This window comes from Haemaphysalis longicornis, unplaced genomic scaffold, assembly GCF_048455015.1.
Source record: "Haemaphysalis longicornis isolate Haplotype H1 unplaced genomic scaffold, Haemaphysalis longicornis Haplotype H1 scaffold_5, whole genome shotgun sequence".
In the NCBI taxonomy this organism is placed as follows: Eukaryota; Metazoa; Arthropoda; class Arachnida; order Ixodida; family Ixodidae; genus Haemaphysalis; species Haemaphysalis longicornis.
In genome coordinates, this window is record NW_027526385.1 from 76689223 (window position 1) to 76713457 (window position 24235).

Below are 24235 nucleotides of genomic sequence, written 5' to 3' on the forward strand. Positions count from 1 at the left end.
GGTGGCAGTGAAACCCACAAATTACGAGCTTCCATTGCAGCACCCATGTTGTGTGCAACTGCTACAGCGCTTAAACCGGCTCAACCATACGTGCATACACACCATTTATACATACATATACATATGTACGTACATATATACAAACATATATACATATATACATTAATACATATGCATAAATGTAAAAACATATACGCATGTATGCACACACACACACACACACTCATACGGACGCACATAAAAACCTGGAGGGGCTAAAGTGATAATGCTATCACATTGGTCACAACCTCGGTACATTACTTCACATGTGTGAACAACAGTGCGAAGTCATCATTGCTGCTGAGAATGCACTATTCACACACTTGCATACACCACTCGAGAGACACGCGTTAAAAAGGAACACCACACACACACATACACACAGCAGCCAAAAAAGCGGCCGTGTAAACATCCATAAAAAACATAAAAAGTTGTGTTGACGTGTAGTTGATGCCATGAGATGAAGAGAGAAGTGCATCGCCATATCTGTCACTGCAATTTCAGCAAAAACTTCGACTTTTGATAACGGAAAAAAAAGAGAAGAAAATTGGTTGTTTTTTTTCATTGATTGATTCCGTAAAAGTATGGATCCCTCTGATGGCAGCGTGCACAAAATAGCGTCGTTAACAAACTAACAAGGTCCCACTTAGACCCGAAGGGCTGAATGTTCTACCACTACGTCCAAAAGTGGGCCACCGATGTGCGCAGCTCTCACACAGACAGTCCTGGAAGATGGGGTCTGAGACGCAGCTGCACTGGTTTTAAAGAAGAAGAAGAGAAACAAAACACAGAAAAGTCTCCAAAAGTGCAACAACCGCAGGCTTCCTGAAAATGGCCCAACCGCATGGCTTCAGCCTGTGCCTCCTCCACTTTCTTGCCACCACAAGAGCAGGCGGCGATAATTTACAGCACTGACACTCGATGATAAAACACAGTCTCGGCGCACGCCCAGGGTATCGCCCGAGACAACAAACGGTGAAATTTTGCGAATGCACAACAGAGTCACTTCCCACCCAAAACAGGTACAAAGGAGTTAAAATGGTCCAACGACGTCCCATTGACAATGCCCGCCACGTCAATAACCCAGTCAGACTGGGAAGAAGGCAGCGAGCCGTCGTCTTGCTGGCTGAGCAGCAGGTGACGATGACGGCGACGGTTTTGGGATTTTCTCGGAGTCCGCCACCAAGCTCGTCTTCATACCTGAGGGGGGAAATCGAATGTTGCCTGTTTAGTTAGTTACTTGCACATCTGAGTGTGTGCACATAAAAGAGCTCTCTCCCACCCCCTCTTTCTACATCGATGGTTTCAGGATTTTCTCCAATTCCCCACCAAGCTCGGCTTGGCACCTGGGGGGAAATCACGTAAGTGTTTGATTTCCCCCCTTAGTTACTTGCACTTGCACATAGTTATTTGCACATTAGTTACCGTATTTTTCAGTCTATAAGTCGCACCTTTGTATAAGTCGCACCCCCCTCAAAATGATAGTTTTTCTGAAAAAAAAAACGTGTATAAGTCGCACCGGTATAAGACGCACCGCTATATAAAACGCACTGGTTAATTAGGTGAACTCACAGTGAATCAGATCGTTAGAAAGTGTGGCAAAAGTACCTGGTTGCGGCGGCCGCCGCCTATTAACGCATCCCCCTGTAAGGAGGGCTAGACACGGGCATATAACATCCAAAGTCTAGACAGAACTTCTCAAAAATTGTTTATTGATACACACAGATGGCATGTACTTACAGACGGCATTTAGGCAAAACCATCGAAGTCTTTTTCCTCAGACTCGCTAACAAATAATTCAGCATCTTCAGTGGGAGTTCCACCAGCGCATCACGGTCGTCCTCCGACTCTCTGATGTCTTCTTCGCCAACATCGTTACCACTCGCAGGCCGGTTTACTCCGGCCTTTATCAACCCGGCTACAACTGTTTTTTGTAGAAATGGAGTCCCAAGAGTCGGCGACCCATTTTGGCCACCTCTCCAAACATTGCGCGTCTCTTGCGTGCTGTTGTAAATCAGCGCAATAAAGGTGTCATGGCGGACAGAAGTGACACGACCGGAAACGACCCGAAAATCAAAACTTATCTGCAAGCTGTCATTTTAAAAATTAGCAGCACGTTTACCTCCTTCAGAGTAACTCTCTGAAATAATTCATAAGCTGCATTTTGTTTTTGCAACCCAGTTTGATGTCACTTTGAATTTATTCTGAACTGTAGTTACTACGCATGGCGTAAAGTGGCGCGCAGTTGTCGCAGGCCATTATCATTGTTTCTGACTAGAAAAAGCTGCAAATTCTTTGGTGTAACGTCCTGAAGCGACATATGGGCTATGAGAAACGTCGTACCGGTGGGCTTGGGATTGATTTACACCATAGAGCTGTGTCTCAACATGCGCCGGCCACGCGCGGCCGCCGCGAACCGGATTTATTCCATACATAAGTCGCACCGGTGGATCAGATGCACCAATGAAAATTTCAGAAAAAAACCGCGACTTATACACCGGAAAATACGGTAGTTACTTGCACATCTGAGTGTGCACATGAATGAACTTTCCGCCTCCTCTTTCTCTCTCCCTCTGCACACCTGCACACTCCCCTGCACTATTTATAGCTGCACAGCCGTCCGGCGCGATGAGCATATACACTGGCCTACTGGCACAAGCGACATCATCTTGTTTGACTCTGCTTGTCGAGCATACCCGATGTTTCATAAAACGATTCCTAAACCGCAACAAAAATTAGCCAGCTACAAATCCGGTCAAACACAACGTGAGGGCAGACAGAGGTTCTGAGTGGTATCGTGGCACCATCTGGGAGGACAAAACGAGGAAACAAAAGACGTTTGGCCGTTCGCTGTAACCCTAGTCACTGTACTAACAACTGTTTCAAGTACCTGCCCTGGATATGTCATCGTTGAAGTCGCAAAGCACAGGCCTTAGCTGGAGAACTAAAATTTTGCCTTAAATTGTTTAATTCCTCAGTGAAAAAAGCATCGTTCGCTGTTGGACGCGTGCTGGGGGAACACCAAATCTTTCGTATAAAACAGACTTGTACAGTGTAGACCATTTATAACATAACCACTCATAGTGGGGGACCGGATATAACGCGAGTTTTTGTGACCACCAGCTCGCCTCTCACAGAACTCAATGTGTAAGCATACCGTTTAAAATGCGGTTGTTTGACAAAGCACAATACTGCCTATAGTGCGGTTTTTGGGCGGGTCCGCTGATCAAATGGCGCAGCTGAGGCATCATTTTAGGGTCGCGAGAAAGAAGAAGAAGAAGAAGAAGAGAAAAAAAAAAAAACAGAATCAGACGCCTGACGAAGAGCACGCTCCCTTGCACTTCGACACACAGAAGAAAAAATAGGCACCCTTTAGTTTGCGTGTTCCGTCTGCACTCGCGTGATAACCACAACTGCCATTGCTTGATGCAGTTGTTTTTATTAGAACATTGATCAGATAAGCCATCACCCTTTTCCTTTTCGAACATCTGGAGATATCGCGAGCCACTACATCGGAGGTTACCGCTTCCTGTACATTGGGCTAATAAGCAACCGCCTTCAGCATCACAAATGCAAGGTAGAGTTTAAAAAAAAAACTGCTTGCGTTTTTACCATGTAGCCCCATAGCATCCGTTCACAGACACTAAGAAACGCAGCCGTGCTCTCTCAAAACACGAGCGGAGGAAGTTGCAGATGAACTTGCACTTTGTGAGACTGTGCTTGCGGTTTGTAAAACCCTGCAGCAGTGGCTAATGTAGGGGAAAAAAAAGCAATGAAATAAAGATTGTGCCTCAGTTCTTAATAAGAGGCCTTCTTTTGAGTGATGATAAACAAAGAATGATTGAAAGATACCTAGGTTGCGATGTGGTTGGATTCGTGCATGTTTTGTTTATGGTGAAGTACGGCTTATACTGCGGATTTTCATGGCTCCTGCAACATACGTTATAAGCGGTCTACATTGCATTGTGTCTTCATGGCTCCTTTATATATAAATCTTTAGTAAAGTTCAGTTTTCATTCCCTAGGTGCTGTGCTCACGCAATTGCCCTTCAGCTTCAATGAAGCTGGGGTGCTTGCATGGCCCGGATTCTGGAGCGGAATTTTGCAATTAGTACACTCAACAACTCTGAGCAAAACTAACCCTGATCAGCGCCGTCGAATCGCATGAGGTCTGCGGCGGCAGCAACCGCAGCGGCGCTCGCCGGCGACAGCTCTGGCCGGATTTCCGGGGACGGCACTCCGCTGGGGATCGGTTCGTCCAACAGGCCCTCCGGCAGGAGGTCCAGCAGTTCCGCCTCCGCGGCGACTTCTGAGAGGTCGGCGTCCCTGGTCACCGGCTCACAAGAGACTTCACTTCCGATGACCGGTACGGTGTTGACCGGCAGGGTTGCCGCTCTCTCGTCCACTGGCTCGGCAGAAACTGGTCGGCTAACGGTCGCACTTCCGGACACAAGTTCGGAAGAGACCGTCTGGGTAGCTGCACTTTCGGCCGCCGGTTTCGGGTTGACCGGCTGGACTGCTGCACTTTTGGCTGCCGGTTTCGAGACAGCCAGCTGGACTGCTGTTCTGCCGCCCACCGGCTCGGAAGACTGGGCAGTTGCTCTCTTGGTTACCGGTATGGGGCTGACCGTCTGGGTTGCGGCAGTATCAGACTTTGGCTCGACACCGGTCTTCTGCTTGGAATAGACCGGCTCTAGGCTGTTCGGCTTGGGCAAGAGGACCACCCTCTTGCTGGCATCCGCCAAGCTGACGGTCCGCGCTTCCGGAGTTCCCGACAGGGCAAAGTACTCTGGCCGTGATGAAAGCAGTTCCTCCAGGCTGGTGAAACCCAGTTGGAAAAGAGCCGGCAATGTGCCGTGTCTGTGAGAGAAGAGAGAGAGAGGAAAAAAAAAGAAGATGCAGTTAATCTCTCTTTCGAAGGAATTCGTCAAGGGCAGGGGGGATGGATTTGCGGATATCCAGAAATGTCACCCACACTTAAAATCATGGTCACTCACAAAGTCAAAAAAAAAAAAAAAAAAAAGGAGGGGGGGGGGGGGGGGGGCAGCATCTCCACTCCATGGATAATGGCGAGGGTGCGGAGTACGGGGACTCGAAATGACATCCAAGTTGCACCCCGAGTGACATCCGATTTGCGCCCTCGACCGTCATTCGATTTGAACCGCGAGTTGCACCTTGATTATTCCCTAAATGAAACTGCAACTCACGGCTCAAATCGAATTTCGCTTGATTTTCGCCTGATGGTGGTGTGCGCGCGGATGGACGCAGACGGACACTGGGAGGTCCTAAGGTACTCCGCACCGTTACAGGCGAGGGAGTAGGCCGTTTGACTCTCGGGTAATAACTCACGGTCGTAGCCCAATGGGTGAGACGACTGACACTAACTCTGTCTGGTCTAACAGACACAGGTTCGAATCCTGCCGGTGCCTGTGTGATCTTTTGCGATTGTAAATGCTATGCGCATGGATGTGGGCGGACATTGTGCAGTCCTAAGGTAGTCCGCACCTAAAACAAAGAAGCCTTTTCTTCGTTTTTGACTTGGCCGGCGACCATGAGTTTACACTTCAAGAAGTTTCCAACAGCAGAGCTGTTTAGGCCAAGCTTTGTCTGTTCATTGCACCAAAGAACCTTGCAGCCACAAGAAAAAAATGTTAGTTGGGAGGTCCCGGGATTCGAACCCGGGACCTTTAGGCCACGGAACCAGCAACCTAACCACTTGGCCACTGCAAAGGCCCGAGGGGTACGGCGTTAGTTGCGGCGGGGAATGAGAGCATGTGCAGCCAATTGAGGGAGGGAGGCCCCCAAATGGCTGCACTTGGCCCCCTCTCTCAAGCAGAAAGTAACCCCCGAACTACACCATGGTACACGTTAAGAACGGCAATGGCTTATATAGTGTATCGCTCTGCTGAAGTGATGGAACTGGACGTCAATGCATACACCTGTTCTGAAAGAGATCGCGGCTAACACGTAACATCCTCCATTTTTTTTTTTTTTTTTCACGTAGTTTGTTGTCACTGCAGTAGTTTACAAGCAGATTAACTCTTTCACGACGGCGCCATAGGCGATCGGAAGCCGGCGTCCGATGATTTTAAATCTCCCGCAAAATCTGAAACCCGCGCTCCACAGACAACTATGGCCATCTGGTGTGTTCATTGGCAACTTCTCTTTCAATTTCGGTTTCATTTGTTTGTGTGTCTCGTGTAGTGGCGGCGTAGCAAGAGAAATTTGAACCGAAGGGGGAGGGGAGGAGGACGAAAAATGGCGTCGGGTTCGCGCCGCGCTCCGCACAGTCGGACTGCTGTAGCAAGCACTTCGGCAGCTGCTGCTGTCGATTTTTCTGATTCCAGCAACAGTGAGGGATCAAGCAATGATGTGGGATCTTCAGATTTCAGTTAGGAAGACGAAGCTCCGGTTCAGGTGCCTCACACTTCAACAAGCGCTGGCAGGTAATTTCGTTGTGACTCCGCGCTGTATTTATAAACAAAACGTGCCTCTTATCTGACGACTGCGGTTTTGATTTTGTGTTTAGGGTCTCGAGAACGTACGGCCGGGATATTTTGCCAAATGCACCGCGCCGTACCGCGCTATCACCTTCAAGATAACCTTGCGCTCGTGTCAGATTAGCGCTGCAGGGTTCAGGTGCGACGCTTGTCGAGAGCGGTGGATTTTTTTTTCTCGTTTTTTACCACCGAACTGATAAGGATTTTGTGCGAAGACACAAAAGAGTATACCGTAATTACCTGATTATAATGCGCACCCAATTTTCCTGACAAAAAACCGAAAAAACTTGCACCTCTGATTGTAATGCTACCGAAACTGTGTGAGCAAGAAAAACGAATGCGATAGAAACGGGTGATTTATTTCCCGAAGTAATCTCACTCATCTCACTCCTCGTCGCTCTCCGCTGACCACAACCTCTCGTCCTCGGTGCCGTCAAGCACCTTCGCGATGCCACACTTCTGAACGAACGTGCAACCATGGTCGATGGGATCGTGGCCCACGCCTCACACGCCCATCCCGCGAGCTTCCCCAGAGGCGCACGCTTCAGCCGAGCGCTCGTTTTGAACACGTGAGAGCCCCTGCTGCCATTGCTGTTATCAAGCGCGCAAGTGGAACGATTTGACTATTTGTGTGAACGCCGATAGAAAAGCCTAGGCGCCTATGCTTCCTGCGTGCGAAAAATCGTTGCTAATAGCTTCAGCGCCATCTTGAAATGGCGATGGTGATGGGTGGGACAAAATTTTCGCTGTTTCGGTTTCGGTTTCGTATCCGATTCTAACGCGCATGTGATTTTTCGACCTATTTTTCTGGAAAAAAAGTGCGCGTTAGAATCAGGTAAGTACGGTACTTGGATGCACATTTTACGTAGACTCACTCACCCTTGAGTGCCCTCGCGGCATGGCACAGCCGTCAGTTGCGCTAGGTTGACGGGCCCTCAAAAATACAAAACTTGGTGTACACTGTTGATTTATATATTGAATCATAGCCAAGAAACGTAGGAACAATTTATATATCTTAAAATACCTGAAATAATTTTTAGTCTTAGTAAAAGTGCCGATTTGTGTTTTTCGTATACTTTTCTTGGGGGCTTTTTTTCTGATTACTTGACAAATAAACTGTAAGTAATTGTACCTTTAACAAAACTGCTGCTTTGTGTTTGGAAGAGCAATCTATAAGCTACAATTTCATGCATAGCAAGGCTACGTGTGTCCATTAGCTCACGAGAAAAAAAAACATTTTGTGGAAGCACTTAAAATCGGCCGTTTTTCCGCCGTAACGAAAGAGTTAAGGGGGGACACTGGTCTTGAAGACATTTTTGTTATTTTTGAACCAATCTCCTTGAAATTTGCACATTAAGTGTGTTTTAACATCCTGAGCACAAATATGCAGTCAGTTTTCATTCTAAGTTCAGAGTTTTGCAACATGTTATATCATTCCATTTCGGGAAATTTTTTATGATATACTTGAATAATTCTTGTTCCTTTGTGCTCTCGAAGGACCAGGGAGTGCAACTATACCACAGCAGTAATTTTATCACTGTTTCTGCATTTGCTCTGAACTTATGAAATGTCAGGTCATCAATTATCAATGTTTTCGTAAAACAAAATGCATAAGAAATTGTACTAGTACAAAGAAATTTTACATTTTTCTGGTTGTATTGTACTGTTCTGTTCTTAAGCTTTCAAATGCAGCAAGAATGACGCAAATATGACCAGTACATCCCAAGATATTGTACCCGACAGTTGACCTCATGGGAAAAAAACTGGTTTTGAGAAAACAAGGCACAAAGTTCGGAAATGCAGGGGAAAATGGCCATTTACCCAACTTCAAATGGTGACAGCTTATTAAATACGTATGGTACAGCTATAATATTTTGCAGGTTTATTCTTTGGGACCTATAGACTGCAAATAAAATTCATACAGAAAATTGATTTTTGGCAAATTGTTGGTCCTCAAGACCAGTGTCCCCCCTTAAGTGCAAAAAATCATAGATACAACTCGCATCACGTTCGAAATACTTGCAGTGGCGCGCTCTCTGTGCTGTGCAGAGGAACAGCCGGCCACAGTGACGAGATGCACGGCCAACTTTCATTGTTCTTTGGGACCGAAAAATTGCCCGAGAAATAATTTTTTCAGGTATCACTTTTCACTTAGTTTGCACAGTTTTTCCTCCGAAAAGTCGGTACTTGAATAGCACCAGGTACCTCTAAAAGTCATAAAAGCCCAATTTTGACCGCATTTCGCCCCCTTTAACTCTTTCGTTACGGCGGAAAAATGGCCGATTTTAAGGGCTTCCACAAAACGTTTTTTTTTCTCTTGAGCTACTGGACACACGTAGCCTTGCTATGCATGAAATTGTAGCTTATAGATTGCTCTTCCAAACACAAAGCAGCAGTTTTGATAAAGGTACAATTACTTACAGTTTATTCGCCAAGTAATCAGAAAAAGCCCCCAAGAAAAGTATACGAAAAACACAAACCGGCACTTTTACCGAGACAAAAAATTATTTCAGGTATTTTAAAATATACAAATTGTTCCTACATTCCTTGGCTATGATTCAATATATAAATCAACAGTGTACACTAAGTTTTGGATTTTCGAGGGCCCGTCAACCTAGCGCAACTGACGGCTGTGCCACGCCGCGAGGGCACTCAAGGGTGAGTGAGTCTCTGTAAAATGTGCATCCAAGTACCGTACTTACCCGATTCTAACGCGCACTTTTTTTTCCGGAAAAATAGGTCGAAAAATCACATGCGCGTTAGAATCGGATACGAAACCGAAACCGAAACAGCAAAAATTTCGTCCCACCCATCGCCATCGCCAAGTCAAGATGGCGCTAAAGCTTTTAGCAACGATTTTTCGCACGCAGGAAGCATAGGCGCCTAGGCTTTTCTATCGGCGTTCACACAAATTGTCAAATCGTTCCACTTGCGCGCTTGATAACAGCAATGGCAGCAGCGGCTCTCACGCGTTCAAAACGAGCGGTCGGCTGAAGCGTGCGCCTCTGGAGAAGCTCGCGGGATGGGCGTGTGAGGCGTGGGCCACGATCCCATCGACCATGGTTGAACGTTAGTTCAGAAGTGTGGCATCGCGAACGTGCTTGACGGCACCAAGGACGAGATGTTATGGTTAGCCGAGCGGCGAGCGACGAGGAGTGAGATGAGTAAGATTACTTCGGGAAATAAATCACCCGTTTCTCTCGCATTCGTTTTTCTTGCTCACACAGTTCCGTGTGCGTTACAATCGGAGGTGGAAGTTGGAAGTTTTTTCGGATTTTTGTCAGGAAAATCGGGTGCGCGTTAGAATCGGGTAATTACGGTACACTCTTTTGTGTCCTCGCACAAAATCCTTATCAGTTCGGTGGTAAAAAACAAGAGAAAAAAAAAAAAAAAAATCGAGCGCTCTCGACAAGCATCGCACCTGAACCCTGCAGCGCTAATCTGACACGAGCGCAAGGTTATCTTGAAGGTGATAGCGCGATACGGCGCCGTGCATTTGGCAAAATATCCCGGCCGTACGTTCTCGAGACCCTAAACACAAAATCAAAACCGCAGTCATCAGATAAGAAGCACGTTTTGTTTATAATTACAGCGCGGAGTCACAACGAAATTACCTGCCAGCGCTTGTTGAAGTGCGAGGCACCTGAACGGGAGCTTCGTCGTCCTAACTGAAATCTGAAGATCCCACATCATTGCTTGAACCCTCACTGCTGCTGGAATCAGAAAAATCGACAGCAGGAGCTGCCGAAGTGCTTGCTACAGCAGTCCGACTGTGCGGAGTGCGGCGCGAACCCGACGCCATTTTTCCTCCTCCTCCTCTTCTCCTTCGGTTCAAATTTCTCTTGCTACGCCGCCACCACACGAGACACATAAACAAACGAAACCGAAATTGAAAGAGAAGTTGCCAATGAACACACCAGATAATGATAGTTGTCTGTAGAGCGCGGGTTTCAGATTTTGCGGGAGATTTAAAATCATCGGACGCTGGCTTCCGATTGCCTATGGCGCCGTCGTGAAAGAGTTAACTTGTACTCGAGTATAGCCCTATTCGCAACCCTGCCAGTCCCCTTCCTCTCACTTTTGTTTGTAGGCCTCTTCGAGCTGTGACAACGACAGACAGCCGCTCCTGACAGCGTCGCCGTCGCACAGCAGTTGTCGCAGCTGCCGTGCCAACAGGGCCAGGGGAGACAGGCACACGCGACGGCGTTGCCGGTCGATCGTGACCTGTCCTCCGGCTTCGAGCTTGCGCAGGACCGACAGCTCGGGGTAGGAGCCGCACCGGGCATGCACTGCATCCCACAGCTTTCCCAGGTCCAGGCTGGCGCCGGAGTTCTCCAACAGGATGTCCAACATGGACTCCTCCGTGACGTCGACGACGACGGGCGATGGCGGAGGGCTGCTCGGTGGCTGTGGCGACTGGAAAAAAAGCGAAAGAACGACGGCAGTTGACCTTTCGCTCATAAAATACTCGCAGATTCTATCAATTCTGGGTCAATTCCCAGCAGCGCACGTGCGTTTCCTAGTCAGCACAGCCGGTTGTCATCTAAGCTTGCTATGGGGATTAAATCACAGCAGAAACCTACCTAAAGCACACAAAAACACCTGAACTGAAATAAATAACAGCTGAAACAGATTTAAAATGAATGCAATAACGCAACTGTAAAAAATAACGGACGTAAATGCCTACCACATCTACCTGAGCCTGCCTGCCCTTTGCAGACCTATATGGAGAAGCGAAACCAACCAAAGCTGTCCGGACAAAATCACCCAAATTGGGAAAAAATATGAAAAAAAAAAAAAAGAGATTGAAACCCATCCAACAGAAAAACAACCACGGTGTTTACAAATACTCACCAATAAAGCCCGAACCGATATAAAGATGCTAAACCACAAAAAACGTACAAGTAACAGTTGCTGAAACTGTTTTAGACATGGTGGAACTACCTGAAATCTAATTTAAAATGCATAAAGGTGTCATAGATAGATTACATGCATGACGAAACAGAATAATGTTCAAGTATGATCAACCATTAAAAAATAGAAAAAAAAAAAAAAAAACAAAAACAAACAAAAAAAAAAAAAAAAACAGCACTAACGAGATTTCAACTAGGGTTTAGACGGTTGTGACAGAGGAGAGGAACCACTGCATTACAAGACCAAATAATTCTGAGTACAAGACCAAATGATTCTGAGTGGACCAGATGACCTTTCATATCTGTGTGACAAGGGCTTGCCATGTTTTTCCAATCCCCCCATGAATGGATGAGTGTACACGATGGGTCGGGTGCAACAAGATGTTTTCTGCGCATTCTTGCAGATGTTCTTTTTGAGAAATCTCCGAGGCACAATGAATCACTCCTGCACTGCCTGGACCTTATAACTGGCCACAGAAATACCTGTTCGAAAAACCTTAAAGGAGCCATGAAGACAAAATACAAGTTGGGTTTATTAGAAAAACGGCTTAGTCCCGATAACAATGATACCAATATCATCGCAATCTTCGAACAAATAACGGAGATATGAAAGAAAGCGTGTGAAGCAGTCGCGACCCCCTAGCCAGTTTCCCGCAACTTTGCTATGACGTCACGGAACCTTGTTTGTGCGATTGGCGGCCGCCTAACTGACCTGTCGCGACGACACATGACTGGACGTCTGTAACGGGGCCTCTAGTTCCTTTTGACCACATCACTTGAATGCTAACGTGCAGTTGATGCACTGAAAATTATGTTTTATTGTTGACCCGTATGACGTCATTCTTGCTCATAACACGTCACTGTGGCGCAAAATTTGAAAGTTTTTAAATACTTCTTGCTTTTTTTTTGTTAAAAAAACATCTTCTGTGGCTGTAATGGAGCTGAGTGAGATACTGAATCCTAGTTCTTTCAAATTAAACAAAGTTGTATTTTCTCTTCATGGCTCCTTTAACCTCCGCAGACCCGAGAATAATAGCACGAAAAAATAACTTTGACCAATTTCTTATACTTACTTTTGTGTTGCATAGAACCCACAAAAAAATTATTTTGAATGTGCGCAGAGCCTAACAACAAATAATTGCTTGTCTCCCTGCAGGGACACTGGGTCTATCCGTAGGCATGGCTAGAAATAAGTATGCATTTTTGCGTATTTGGAAAGGGCCGCAAATAACTATTTCGAGGATGAGCTTTAGAGAAAGAGAGATTAAATTGATTTTATTAGTTCTGGTGACACATTTAGAGCACAACAATAGCACTTTTGGGGTGTTCTTAACCCCACACACTAGTGAGTCAAGCTATCAGCGCAATTTCTTTGCGACCGAACTCACGAATGGAATTCGTAGAAGCAGTTTCTGCCAACTTCTATGCAAAGGTACACGTCGCACCGAGCACATCTGTGACGTGTCTTCATGCTGCATCCAGCGTTCCGGCACCTTGCTCCATTTGGCAGGTCGTCCTTCATTGGCAAATGAAGTGCGTCTGTTTTGCGGAAATTTTCTGATGGCAGAGCTTTTGGCCTCTTCCTTGGCGGGATGTCTACGTCATCTTCGTCGTCTTGACGAGTTGCGATCACCTTCTGCCATATCAATGCTTCTGCCGCGGAAAGCTTGAAATCAAGGTAGTCCAGAATGCTTTTTCTTTGGACGCCCTCTGCCTTCTTGTCTGCTCTGTACTGAAGCCAGCTGTTTACGCAAGCCAGATCAGACATGTGAAGAATTGTACGCAGTATCCACCTGTTTGTGCGGCTCCTTTGAGCATACAGGGAGAGCATTCTGTCAGCTAAGTCAACACCACCCATATTTGCATTGTAGTTTCTGATAACGGATGGGCGCGGGACATCCAGAAACGTCTAGTCTTTCTTGCACCATCTTTTGCACTTATCTTCAGGCTCCACTCCAAAGGCAGCCGACAGCATCACAATGGGATTTTTGTCGACCCATTTTGTGCAAGCAAGCGTGCTGTCTTGTCGCAGTCGCTGCTCCGAAGTGCCCCGAGGTTTCTTCAACAAATCCTTGTATTTTGTGAAATGGGCCTCTTTTGGCATTCTGTTCTTCATCAGAGTGCCGGTGCCAAAAATGCCCTTCTTCATGAGCTCATCCATCAAACCGACCTAAGAAAACCAACGGTCACAGTAAAGCGTTAAGCACGCAGGCACTGTCTCAACGAGCTTCAAGACTGAGTTGCCCGATATGCAAGGCCAAAGTCTGGAAACGTCTCTCTGCCTTTGTAAATTGCAAAATTATAAATCAACTCGTCCTTTCCTGCGAGAACAAAGTTTTTCAGGCCCATAGGATTTGGTTTGTTAGGGATATACTGCTTCATAGGACAGCGTCCTGAAAATGGGATGACTTGTTCATCCACACAGAAGCAGTTAGGCCTTTCCAAGCCCAAGCAGCCCTTTCGCACCATCTCAACGAAAGGCGCAACCTTCCAAAGTCTCTCGCTCTTCTTGTCGTCATCACTGACGTCATCGTCAAGTTGGCAGCACAGGTTAGATCGCAGTAAGAAAAAACGATCCAGTGGCATGGTGTCCGCTACTGAGTTAACAGCCAGGCCCTTCTTCCAAAAAAATTGTATTCTTGGATAGCCAATAACTCCCATCAGCATGGAACAACCCAGAAACTGTTTAACTTCCTGACCAGTGATTTTAGATATGATTCCACGCTCTCTCAGAATTCTCTGGTTAGTTTTCTCGGCCATTTTTTCGAGCATGTTGTCATCTACGTACTGCTTGTAGTAGTCGGCAGGCGAGAACTCCAATCTAGTTTCCAAAAAAACACACCCCGTCTCGAGAACAGGCACATTGTTTGCTGGTGAAGAATTTGCTGCCTTCCACAGAGGACGCCTTTGCGAAATGCTTGCGCCGCTGGAGCCGTCGTCGTCACTCTCAGCAGATGAACCAGCATACTCCTCAGTGTCGGAATCATACGCGGCATTCTCGTCGTCGACGTCGTCTTCATTCTCGGAGTCCGAAATATCGGAAGTTTCCCGGTCGCAAATTGATTGCAATACTTCGTCTGCCTTCTTGGTGGAAAAGCCTGAAATTACAAAGCAAAGGGAAGTTAGACTTAAATCCCCACTGGTAAACCTTCATAAAAAAAGAATGTGCTAGTCGGCCATCTGACTTCAAAATAAACACTCACATGAACCCAATGTCCCTGTGCGAGGACACTAAATTTAATTAGCTTCGAAGGTCCCAATAAAGTCAATGTTTTTCTCGAAACTGTGTCAATGTGTTCTCCAGGCATTAAACCTTTACACTCCGTTGCAATTTGTTTAAATTAAAAGCGTTATGAACAACGATAAAGCGACTTACCTCGCCGTCTCGCATAAAAAGTGCTGGCGCTGATTGCCGCCACGTTTTCTCCCAGCGGGAAAGAGAAATTTCGCCGAGCTCAAGGTAGATGGCGCCACAGACCTTGTCCTCCTAGAGGGACATTGGTTTTCTCCGCTGCAACAGCCGTTGTAGTTTTCGTCGCCTGTGAACCGATGTCCCTGTGGGGGGACAAAAGGTCTGAGGAGGTTAAAGTTTCGACCGCTTACCAGTGACTGAGGAATGGTGGCAAAGCAGTTATCCTTTCTGCTTCAGAGGCAGTTTGGCCTCCCCCAATTCTTGCACACTGGCAAAAGCACTCTATTTTCTGGACCTGAGCCCAGACACACTTAGGACAAGAAAGCCCTGTTACGAGAAAGCTTCAGCTCAAGCCTAGCCTTGTCCCGCAACAGAATGAATCTTCCAGTGAATCTATTTGAGGACGATCGGCCGAAAAACAAGAAGGTGAAAACCAGCTGTGTGATAGGAACAGCAGAACCAGCATTTTAAAGTATAGAGCAAGTGTTATGTCGAGGTGCCCCCGAGAAAGCAAGGACCACTTTGTTGGCTACGAAGGCCGATGACCACTGTTTCTTGGAACAGCTGAGGAATAACCTCAATCGATTACTCGAAGAATGGCAAAACGATCATGAAATGCTGCTCGACTGTTCGATGAAATAGTGAGAGAGGACAAGTGGCTCACTGACTGGTGCATAAGCAAGTACCTTTCACAAAGACAATGCTCTGCTTTACAAGCTGCCTACCACAATGGTGAAATCGCCAGAGTTAGCCTGCCAACTGCTTCCTTAGCCTTCCATTCTTTCGATTCGGCCCCGTCTACGTCTTCTCATTCGTAAAATTTAAAATTTTGGCCATGGAAGGGAAAATGTTTATTCAACGAAGACCCCAATAAAATGCTTTTCGCAGCACGTGACAATTCCTACTGGAAAAATAGAAACTTAAAGCGCGCGCGCACACACACACACACACACATACAGAGAGAGAGAGAGAGAGAGAGCTTTGCTGACCAGCGGGGTATCATACATAGAGGAATAAAACAATTGATTTTTGGGTTTGACGAGCCAGACTATGAGGCGCGCTGTAGTAGAGGGCTCCGGATTAATTCTACCCACCCGGGGGATCTTTAACGTGCGCCTATATCTCGAACACCAGACGTGCGCCTATATCTCGAACACATGGACGCTTTCGCCTTTTGCTTCTTCCACCTGAAATGCAGCCACTGCGGCCGGGACCACACCTGTGAGAACTCTTACAAAGAAAGCCCTTCGACTTGTACTTTTTCGCACTTATCAAACGACCTCTTTACACGTCCCCACAGCCGCATCCCAATACCTCTAAAGAAGGCATTCCCCCTTTTGCTTCTTTTCTTCCCCCTTCGGCACGAGCAAGTTTTCAAACGAGTGTTGTGCCAGCAAAGGAGACGCACCTCTTGCGGAAGTTCCTCTGGGTGACCAGCAGCACAGGGAACCTTTGTCGGAGTCTCCAGGAGAGGTGCACGCTTTGTCGGCTGGTAGGCTGAAGTGAGCCGAACCATACGTCGGTTTCCAATACCATAAACCTAAAGAGAGAGAGAAAAAAAGAAAAAAAAGTGTGTTGTAATTTGCAGACAGCACGTAAAGCAACAAGAACTGGAACGGTGCAGCGGGGCCACCACCGCAAACGAAAACACCCTTGGCAGACACATTAAGAAAGGCGAGACATAGTTTTGTAGGTGACAAATATATTAGAAAAAATGTCATCCAATTTAAAAAAGTAAAAAGACAGCAGGCACACAAAGAGAACTAAATTGCACGAAAATTTGATCAGAGAGCAAGTACGTTTCCCGCAACAGTAGCATGCATAAAGGTGGCGTCCGTGTCGTTTTTGAGTTTAAACAGCAACTCGTATTGTTGCTATGACGCTGCTTTCGCAAAGCGGCCTTTGTTGTCAGCTTCATTAAGATTGGAACAGGCTTTAACGTGGTGCGCGATCTGCTTACGTGGCAACAAAGCTGTATAAAGGGGAAGCTGGAACACAGCCTCTCTGGCCAAGTCTTCACAAAGTTGCTCGTTGCACTCATTATTGGTGCAAGTATCAGTGCAACGACATTCCTGATTTTAGGAAGCTTTGTGGCAGTGAAGATTCTACTCCGAAACCAGACCAGGTCACGCATAGAACTGTAGAGGGAAGTTTTCTCCTGTCTAATCAGCAAAGAAAAAAGAAAGAAGGAATGAAAGGAGGCGGAAAAATACGGAGTACAATTCTTTACCCAAGAAACACCTTCCATGGCTGCAGTTATTCCTATCACATTTAATGCGACAACCACAACAGAAACGCTGGGTACATTCAGTAGAACAGAGAGCCTAGGTGGCCAAACTTTGCCTTTCGATTGGGTGTTTTGCTGTGAATGAACTGCACAAGGTGCATGCCATACAAAAAAGAAACAGAACAACAACTTTGCCTACACAATGAACATTTCCCCATCATTTGTTTCCCTAAGCGGAAGTGTCATTATTAAGGTCATGGCAGTTCCAACAGTTGCCAATGCAGGTGCCACTCAGAAGGACGCGGGCACTGCAATGCGTAACAAAGCTGAAAACTGTTCGTTAGTCTCTATGTGTCCTCCCCGTTAACGCAAAGAGGTGCAAACTATGGTGAAAGATTAAAAACAAAACAAAAGGAGAAGAAAAGTAAGAACAGAACATAGCAATAAGGAGAGAGAATGTAGACCCAGCTAAAGGGGGCATGTGAGCACACGTTCAACACGTCTCAGCCACTACGGTGAGTCCAGTTTTAAATAAAAAGCGTCGCCACCAGTGCGAGTCCTTGAGGACTCCCTTGGACACATGCACACTCAAACAGATCCTTGTTGGGACCAGACCGTTACAGCATGCTGGAAACCAAAAAAAAATGCGCCAAGCATTGCTCGGGAAGCTAGTTAGTCGGTGCCAAATTCAGAAAGAGCAGGACTGCTCCGACAAACCTCGACCACGTCCGGGATGGACTCCAGCAGGGCGAGCAGCTTGCGGAAGGGCCCGTAATGATTTGTCTTCAGCTTCCGCTCGTACTTCTGCTGGTAGGCCGGGCTCAGCTGGGACAGCAGCAGCTCACCCTTCTCGCTTAAAAGCTGCACCAGCTCGGCAGCAAGCTCGCGGAGACGCCCGGCCTCCTCTTCCGTCGGACCTGATAAACAACAAGAGCGGTGGGATGGGTGAAGCCGTCAGACCGATTGAACGTCCATGCTCTCCTCACTTACATTGGTGATCAATACGGCCAATTACGTTTGTACTTGAGCAGTTAGATGGGTGAAGCCAACCGACAGTGCTCTCCCTGCTTAGATGGCAATCACTACAGCCAGTCATTTTTGTATTTGAAAGGAACGTCTTTCAGGCCAGCTTCCTTCATGTGCACCTGCATCAGCTTTTGCGCAAACCTTGCCTGTCAGAGCTGCCCCTTGGCAAGACCGGTGTGATGAGGCCGACAAACCGATAGAATGATAGAAGTGGCCCCTCAGGATGACGCCAATGATCCTTACAAATAAAGCTGACTGTTGTTCCAACTGCCTTGCTTCGTGAACTATTCCAGAGTCCAGGCAGGGTTGAAGTACATAATAAAGAATACGCCGACCACCAGAGAAAATAAAACAATGACGTTTCGGCACCCCGAACGGGAGCCTTGAACAAGGCTCCCGTTCGGGGTGCCGAAACGTCATTCCAGCTTCGATTCCAGGCAGTGTTGTTAACAGCGCTGACAATCACTACAACCAATTGAACTTACGCCTAATTTTTCAATGTCATCCAAGCTGCCGTGTGTCTGTTTTTCGACACGGCTTTGAATGTCACTCTAATACATGCCTCCCCCCTTCCTAGTTGTGAGGTCAATGTGCCATTTTCTTGCTCTCAGCAACAGATGGATGAAATAATCTCATTTCTTAAAATATCCTCACGCGCAACGTGTGTCCCCAGAGCGCGCACACCACATTCCTCATCCTATGAATGAGCACAATAAACTTTGAGGCACACGTGCCATTCAAAGGGCCCTTTAACTGCGAGTGACATGATGTGCACTGATACGTAAAAGGGCTACGAAAACAGTGCCACACTGACATTAGTTAAGTCTGCATGTTTTCACTGCACTCACCTCTTTCGGGAAGCATGAGCACGGTGTTCCCGGCCCTTTGCTCCACCTGCCAGAAAAACAAGGAAGAGTTTCCCAACCAGCCTTGTCACCCTTATGTGACCTTCATGTGAAGTGAGGAGGTATCAAGCCTGTCTAGAAACAAGCAGTAACTAAAAACGTACAAAAACGCTTTTGTTAGCTGCATGTGCAACACAACACAACACTTTTCACTAACTGGCGTTATTTCACACTGCTGAATAAATACAACTACGGCATCATTAACAGTGTGGCCTCTCCACACGGTGCATCCTATCAGCTCTGAATTAAGACGCTACAGTGCGATCCCACTCTATGCCACCAGTATCAAGTGTGTACTTCTTCACAAAATTCTTTCACTTCTTTCAAAAGATCAGAGCACATGGGTCTTTGACAAAAATGTTTTTAGAGCTACTGCCACAAAAATCAGCAGACTTATGCAATCCAGCATGCTGATTTTCAGTGTGAAGTCAGCCCTTATAGACATAGTTTGCCCCAAATACACGTGAATATTTTTTAGAGATTCTATTACGTTTGTAAAAAAAAAAAAAAAGCTAAACCCAGTTTTACCCAGTGCTGAAACATCTGCCGAAACAGTGGGGCTGTGGTTCTCTTGCGTCAGCTCGAACGTCCTGTGTGACGCATGACCTACAGCAGACTTACGAAAAGGCTCAACCTACAACAGCTCCGCTGCTAAAAGAATCCCGTACGCGTTCCTGTATTGTTACGCTGCCATAGTTTAAACAGAATGACGGGAGCAGTATACACAGGAACACCTGGGCTCCTCAAGTTCTAACTTCAGACTGCCTCAAAAAATGACCGAGAGCAGTTCTTTACTTTCTATTATTTTTTTCTCTGCCCATAGATCTTGCTTGCGAGGGCTGCAGTCTTTGGGCAGTTTCTTCAGCAATTCACGATGCAGAATCACAAAGACTTACTGTCTCATGCTTCTACCTCAAACATTATGAGCACATCTAAGCACTCCTTATTATGCAGCAACTGCAAAAGCATTAGCGCCGCTTGCCAAATGTATTCTTTCATTGTTATATCATCCTTTACGGGTTGAGTCTTTTTCTTCTTCTCTTATAGTTAACATGACTCTGCACATACCCATGCCTGCAGCACCATACAAAGAAAATATTTAGCGGGAACATACTTATGTTACTTGCCTAATTGTCCCGTTTGTGGTTAGCATGCTCAAATCACTCACACAGGCATCAGTACATGCCTCTAACACACGTTTCCAAGACCAACAGCCCCAATGCAATAATACTAGGTCCACTTTTAGTAAGCTAGAGCCACCGAGTTTCAACAGCGTTGGATTGCACCTGCACCTCACATTCCGGAGACTCCGGGTTCAAGTCCCACCCACACCCCGGTTTACCCAATTTTCTTTCCAGCTCAACTTAACCTCTGTTTACAGAAGCTTCCCTGAGAAAATCGGCATCCATCCAGGCATTCTTTGGCCTGCTTTTCGTTCTTTAAGCCTTGACCATTTCACGTCCCATCTGTGTGAAGTTTTGGCCCACGGAATCGGCTAATTCTTTCACACCAGTATCGGCAAATAATGGGAGTTTCGAAGTGGAAGCGGGAGGGGAAGATGATGCCACCACTACCCACCAGCACCATGGACTTGGGCAGGGTGCGGAGCAGGTCGTCCAGAGAACAGACGCCGTAGTCGGCCACCCGGAGGGGCCTCCGGTGGACGTCCTGGTAGCGCTGGGGCAGGCTGGACAGCAGCAGGGTCTGCGGGCTGCCGGGGTCCTCCAGGACGGCTTTCACGTCCACCGCAAAGCGTCCCAGCTGGGCGTCGTGTGTCAGGGTCACCACCCGCGTCGAACCCTGGCCCAGGATCTGGGGACGTGAGTTCGTCACAGCATCATAGGAATGCAAAAAAGAAAATTCCCCATGCTGCCTATTCCGTGGACCACATGACAGAATAATGTCCAGCTTTATTAGGGGCTCGGGCTGTCGGAGTCTCCTGTCGCCGTCGCCTAACGTCGTCACGGTAAATCAAGTCGTCGAACGATGGTAAAAATAAAAAAGTGTATAATGGATAAAACTGGTTCAAAATAAACAAACACGATTTAAAATAATTTAAAATACAGGAATATTCAGGGTTTAATTGCACTAATAACAGAAATTTGTTAAATTGCATCTCGAAATTGGTTTCTAACGCCAGGCTTTTTCCTGTAAAGCGTACTTCTTAGCATGCTGCAGCGTGCGGCACGAAGACAACGTACGGCCAGTCTGCCTCTCATTTAATTGCTTAAATCCGGTTAAACGCAAGAGAGGGCGCCACCGCCTCAGCAAGCGCACGATTGCTCCTCCCACCGCCCTTTCTCCGGCACCCAATCAGTGCGTGCCATGTGGCAAGAGAGGGACTTAAAATCTTTGAATACACTTATACACTGCATGCTTCGCCCCTCCCCAGGTTTCACGTTAGTGGAGATGGCCCAGGATTTTTCTGTCCCGTCGGGTTGCTACATAATGTTGGGTTGCTACAGAACCAGCGGTCGTCTGCTACAAAAATCGTCTCTGCACTCCCGTGGTGTAGGTATACTCGGTTACAACTCAAGAACGGCACGACCTCATGTAGTGTATCACTCCGCCAAAGCGCCAGACCCGTGACGCCAGTGCGCGCTCGTTTTGAAAGGGGTTTGCTATGAATGCGTGATATCGTCTGCCTTGTCTCACGCAGTTTGTTTGTCGTCACTGGAGTCGTTTATAAGCATACAGTAGATTCTCGATGATACGAATCTCGCGGGTCCGCGAAAAATATTCGTATCATCCGAAATTCGTATGAACCAACACAGACCAAAAAATTGAGCGCTGAAAAAAGTTTTCGTTTATTTATTTTCTTACTTTCGCGTGAACAAATCCGTGCAGCTTTTTTTAAACCCCCACGTCACAAAGCAGTCCTTTCTGGAGCGCGTAACGCTTCGCCTAGCTTCGCGCTTGTCTCCTCACTCCCGGTGTCCAAGCTCGCTACACGCCACAACAGTCAATAGTGAACCGCATGGTGCGTTTTTGCACGCGATTCGCAGGCATCGGCTTTGCGCGCGCTGTATTTTCACGGCCGCATTGACGATTTCGCGCCCGCGGTATCTCCTGCCTCGGTCAGAAAAAGACGCTGACGACTTGCGAAACGCTCGAGACAGCCCGCTGGCTCCGCCCGAGATGTTTAGGCTTAGCACTCCGGCAGATATTTTATGGGCGCTTTCACTAGCGGCGCGGGTGGTGTTTTATAGTACCGTTTTCGCCAACGTTATCAGCTCCTTTATTGCACAAGAAACTTCGTGTCTGCCTTGAGCGGCATTTTAAAGAGCGGCTAGAAGCAGTCGCAAAAGCGGCCGTGCCACTTCGCGGCCGAAGCCGCTGCCATGTTGCCGCCGCCGGCCGCGGCGGCCGCGGTGCGCACAGCGTGCGAGAGGTTTCGCGGCGCGCATGGGGCGTGCGGGGCGCGTTTTCGCGAGCAGGAAACAACAGCCCGGCCGTTTCTGGAGAAAAAAGAGTGACAAATGGGGAGAGAGAGCCGTCACTTGCTTGTTCGGCAGTCGGGCGCATCGCCGGCTCGTTCGTATCATCCGCCGGGCCGCGCAGGTCCGTTCGTAACAGCCGAAATTTTTCCCATTGCAAACAATGCAATTTTGTCGGGACTTTTCAGAAATTCGTATCACCCAGAATCGTATCATCGAGATTGTACTGTATTAAGTCCAAAAAATCACGGGAATGGCTCACGCCATGTTCAAAATATTCCCAGTAATGCCCTACTTGCGCCGCGCGGAGAAACATTCGGCTACAGTGATAAGGCACAGCGGCAACTTCCGGTGCCGTTCTTAAGTTGTCACCGAGTATAGCACCTCCTCACCAGAAATATGCACGACAAACTTTCGTCGCAGGGCTATAAACACGTTAGTTCTTTCGGTGCAGAAAAATAGAAGGCGAAGCTTCAGCAGTTCTTTACAGGAAATACACTTGGTGTGGCGGAACCACTATGGCTTCGAACAGAGTTTGTCGATCACCACCGGTGTTTTGTTTTCCGGGCATATGTGTCGCGTGACGTTGACTTGTGATACGCGTGTTCACCATGGTGCACACAGCACAACAGTGGGCGCCATTATTGCCGTCAGCGCCAAACCAGCATCACTCGTTTGTAGTGAAGAATCAGCCAACCGTCAGGCTGTTGCAAGCACACCCCTTATGACAGAGGGACGAGCCAGGCAAACTCCAAAGGTTAGGGGGTGCAGCCCCTCGCAGTTGAGCGTCTCCGATGATGCAGATGGCGTTCATCCACTATGTACGCCTCGGCTAGTGATTGTTACAATTCCAAGCAGCGCTCGCAGGCTTATCTGATACATTCTACAGCCGACAACGTGGCAGAAGCGCGGTATGGCAATTACTGAGACATTGAGGATGCCCAGCCAATGATAACATCGGATGCCAAGCATGCTGTTGCACAGAACCAAAACTGATTGATTCATTGTAGGGTTTAACGCGCCGATGCAACGCAGGCAATGAGGCGCGCTGTAGTTGAGGGCTCCGGATTAATTTTGACCACCTGGGGATCTTTAACGTGCGCCGAAATCTCGTACACACGGGCGTTTTTGCTTTTCACCTCCATCGGAAAAGCGGCTGCCACGGCCGGGAATCAAATCTGCGTCCTCGTGCTCAGCAGCGCAATGCCTTAGCCACTGAGCCACCGCGGCGCGTGGAACCAAAACTGAAACAGGTTTGAACTCCAATCTTGAACACCGTCCAGTCACATCGCAAGACGGATACGCATCACTGCTGTTCGTTGTTGCAGCCTCCGCAAATGTCCCACGGCATTTCTTCTTCTTTCCGGCTTCGTAAATTAAATAGTGCTTTCTGACCGAATAAACAATGAAAGGAGTGTTTATTTGAGCCAGTCTATGCAATGCAAACAAAAACAAAGGTTTGACAAGATCACTTCAGTGTACCTTTCAAGTCTGCTTATGTGCTTAGAAGGTGAAATCCTAGTGATATTTATCAAAGACTTCTTTAACCCTACATCAAGTTTCTGTCTCTTCCTTCGTTCTAGTTTCTCTGTTTCGGCGCAAACTACTTCTTCAACAGGCAGACTGGCGACACTTCATGCCACAGGCTTCCCAGAATCAGAGTTTTCCTTCGCTGGCATGCACCTGTTCAACCGGCGCGCATCTGTTCTACTGCAACCCAGCACGTTGCAATGCAGGTACCGATGCTTTAAAAAATTTCACCTCGCGTTCAAATTTC

General features: G+C 47.3%; 1 protein-coding gene across 2 annotated transcripts in view; it reads right to left on the reverse strand.

The window, feature by feature from the left end:
- Positions 1-178: 178 nt before the first annotated feature.
- Positions 179-24235, reverse strand: part of LOC144138453 (meiosis regulator and mRNA stability factor 1-like) — a 52788-nt gene continuing 28731 nt past the window's right edge. Inside the window, exons 13-20 of one of the 2 annotated variants that reach the window (XM_077670736.1) lie at positions 20600-20833; positions 18965-19010; positions 17808-18007; positions 16272-16403; positions 10617-10954; positions 4591-4898; positions 4180-4548; positions 179-1239 (exon numbers count right to left, since the gene is read on the reverse strand). In XM_077670736.1, coding sequence (XP_077526862.1) covers positions 1127-1239; positions 4180-4548; positions 4591-4898; positions 10617-10954; positions 16272-16403; positions 17808-18007; positions 18965-19010; positions 20600-20833 — 1740 coding nt within the window. In that variant the 3' untranslated portion in view covers positions 179-1126. Of the gene's footprint in view, positions 1240-4179; positions 4899-10616; positions 10955-16271; positions 16404-17807; positions 18008-18964; positions 19011-20599; positions 20834-24235 lie in introns of both variants that reach the window. The other variant, XM_077670735.1, reaches the window with a different exon arrangement.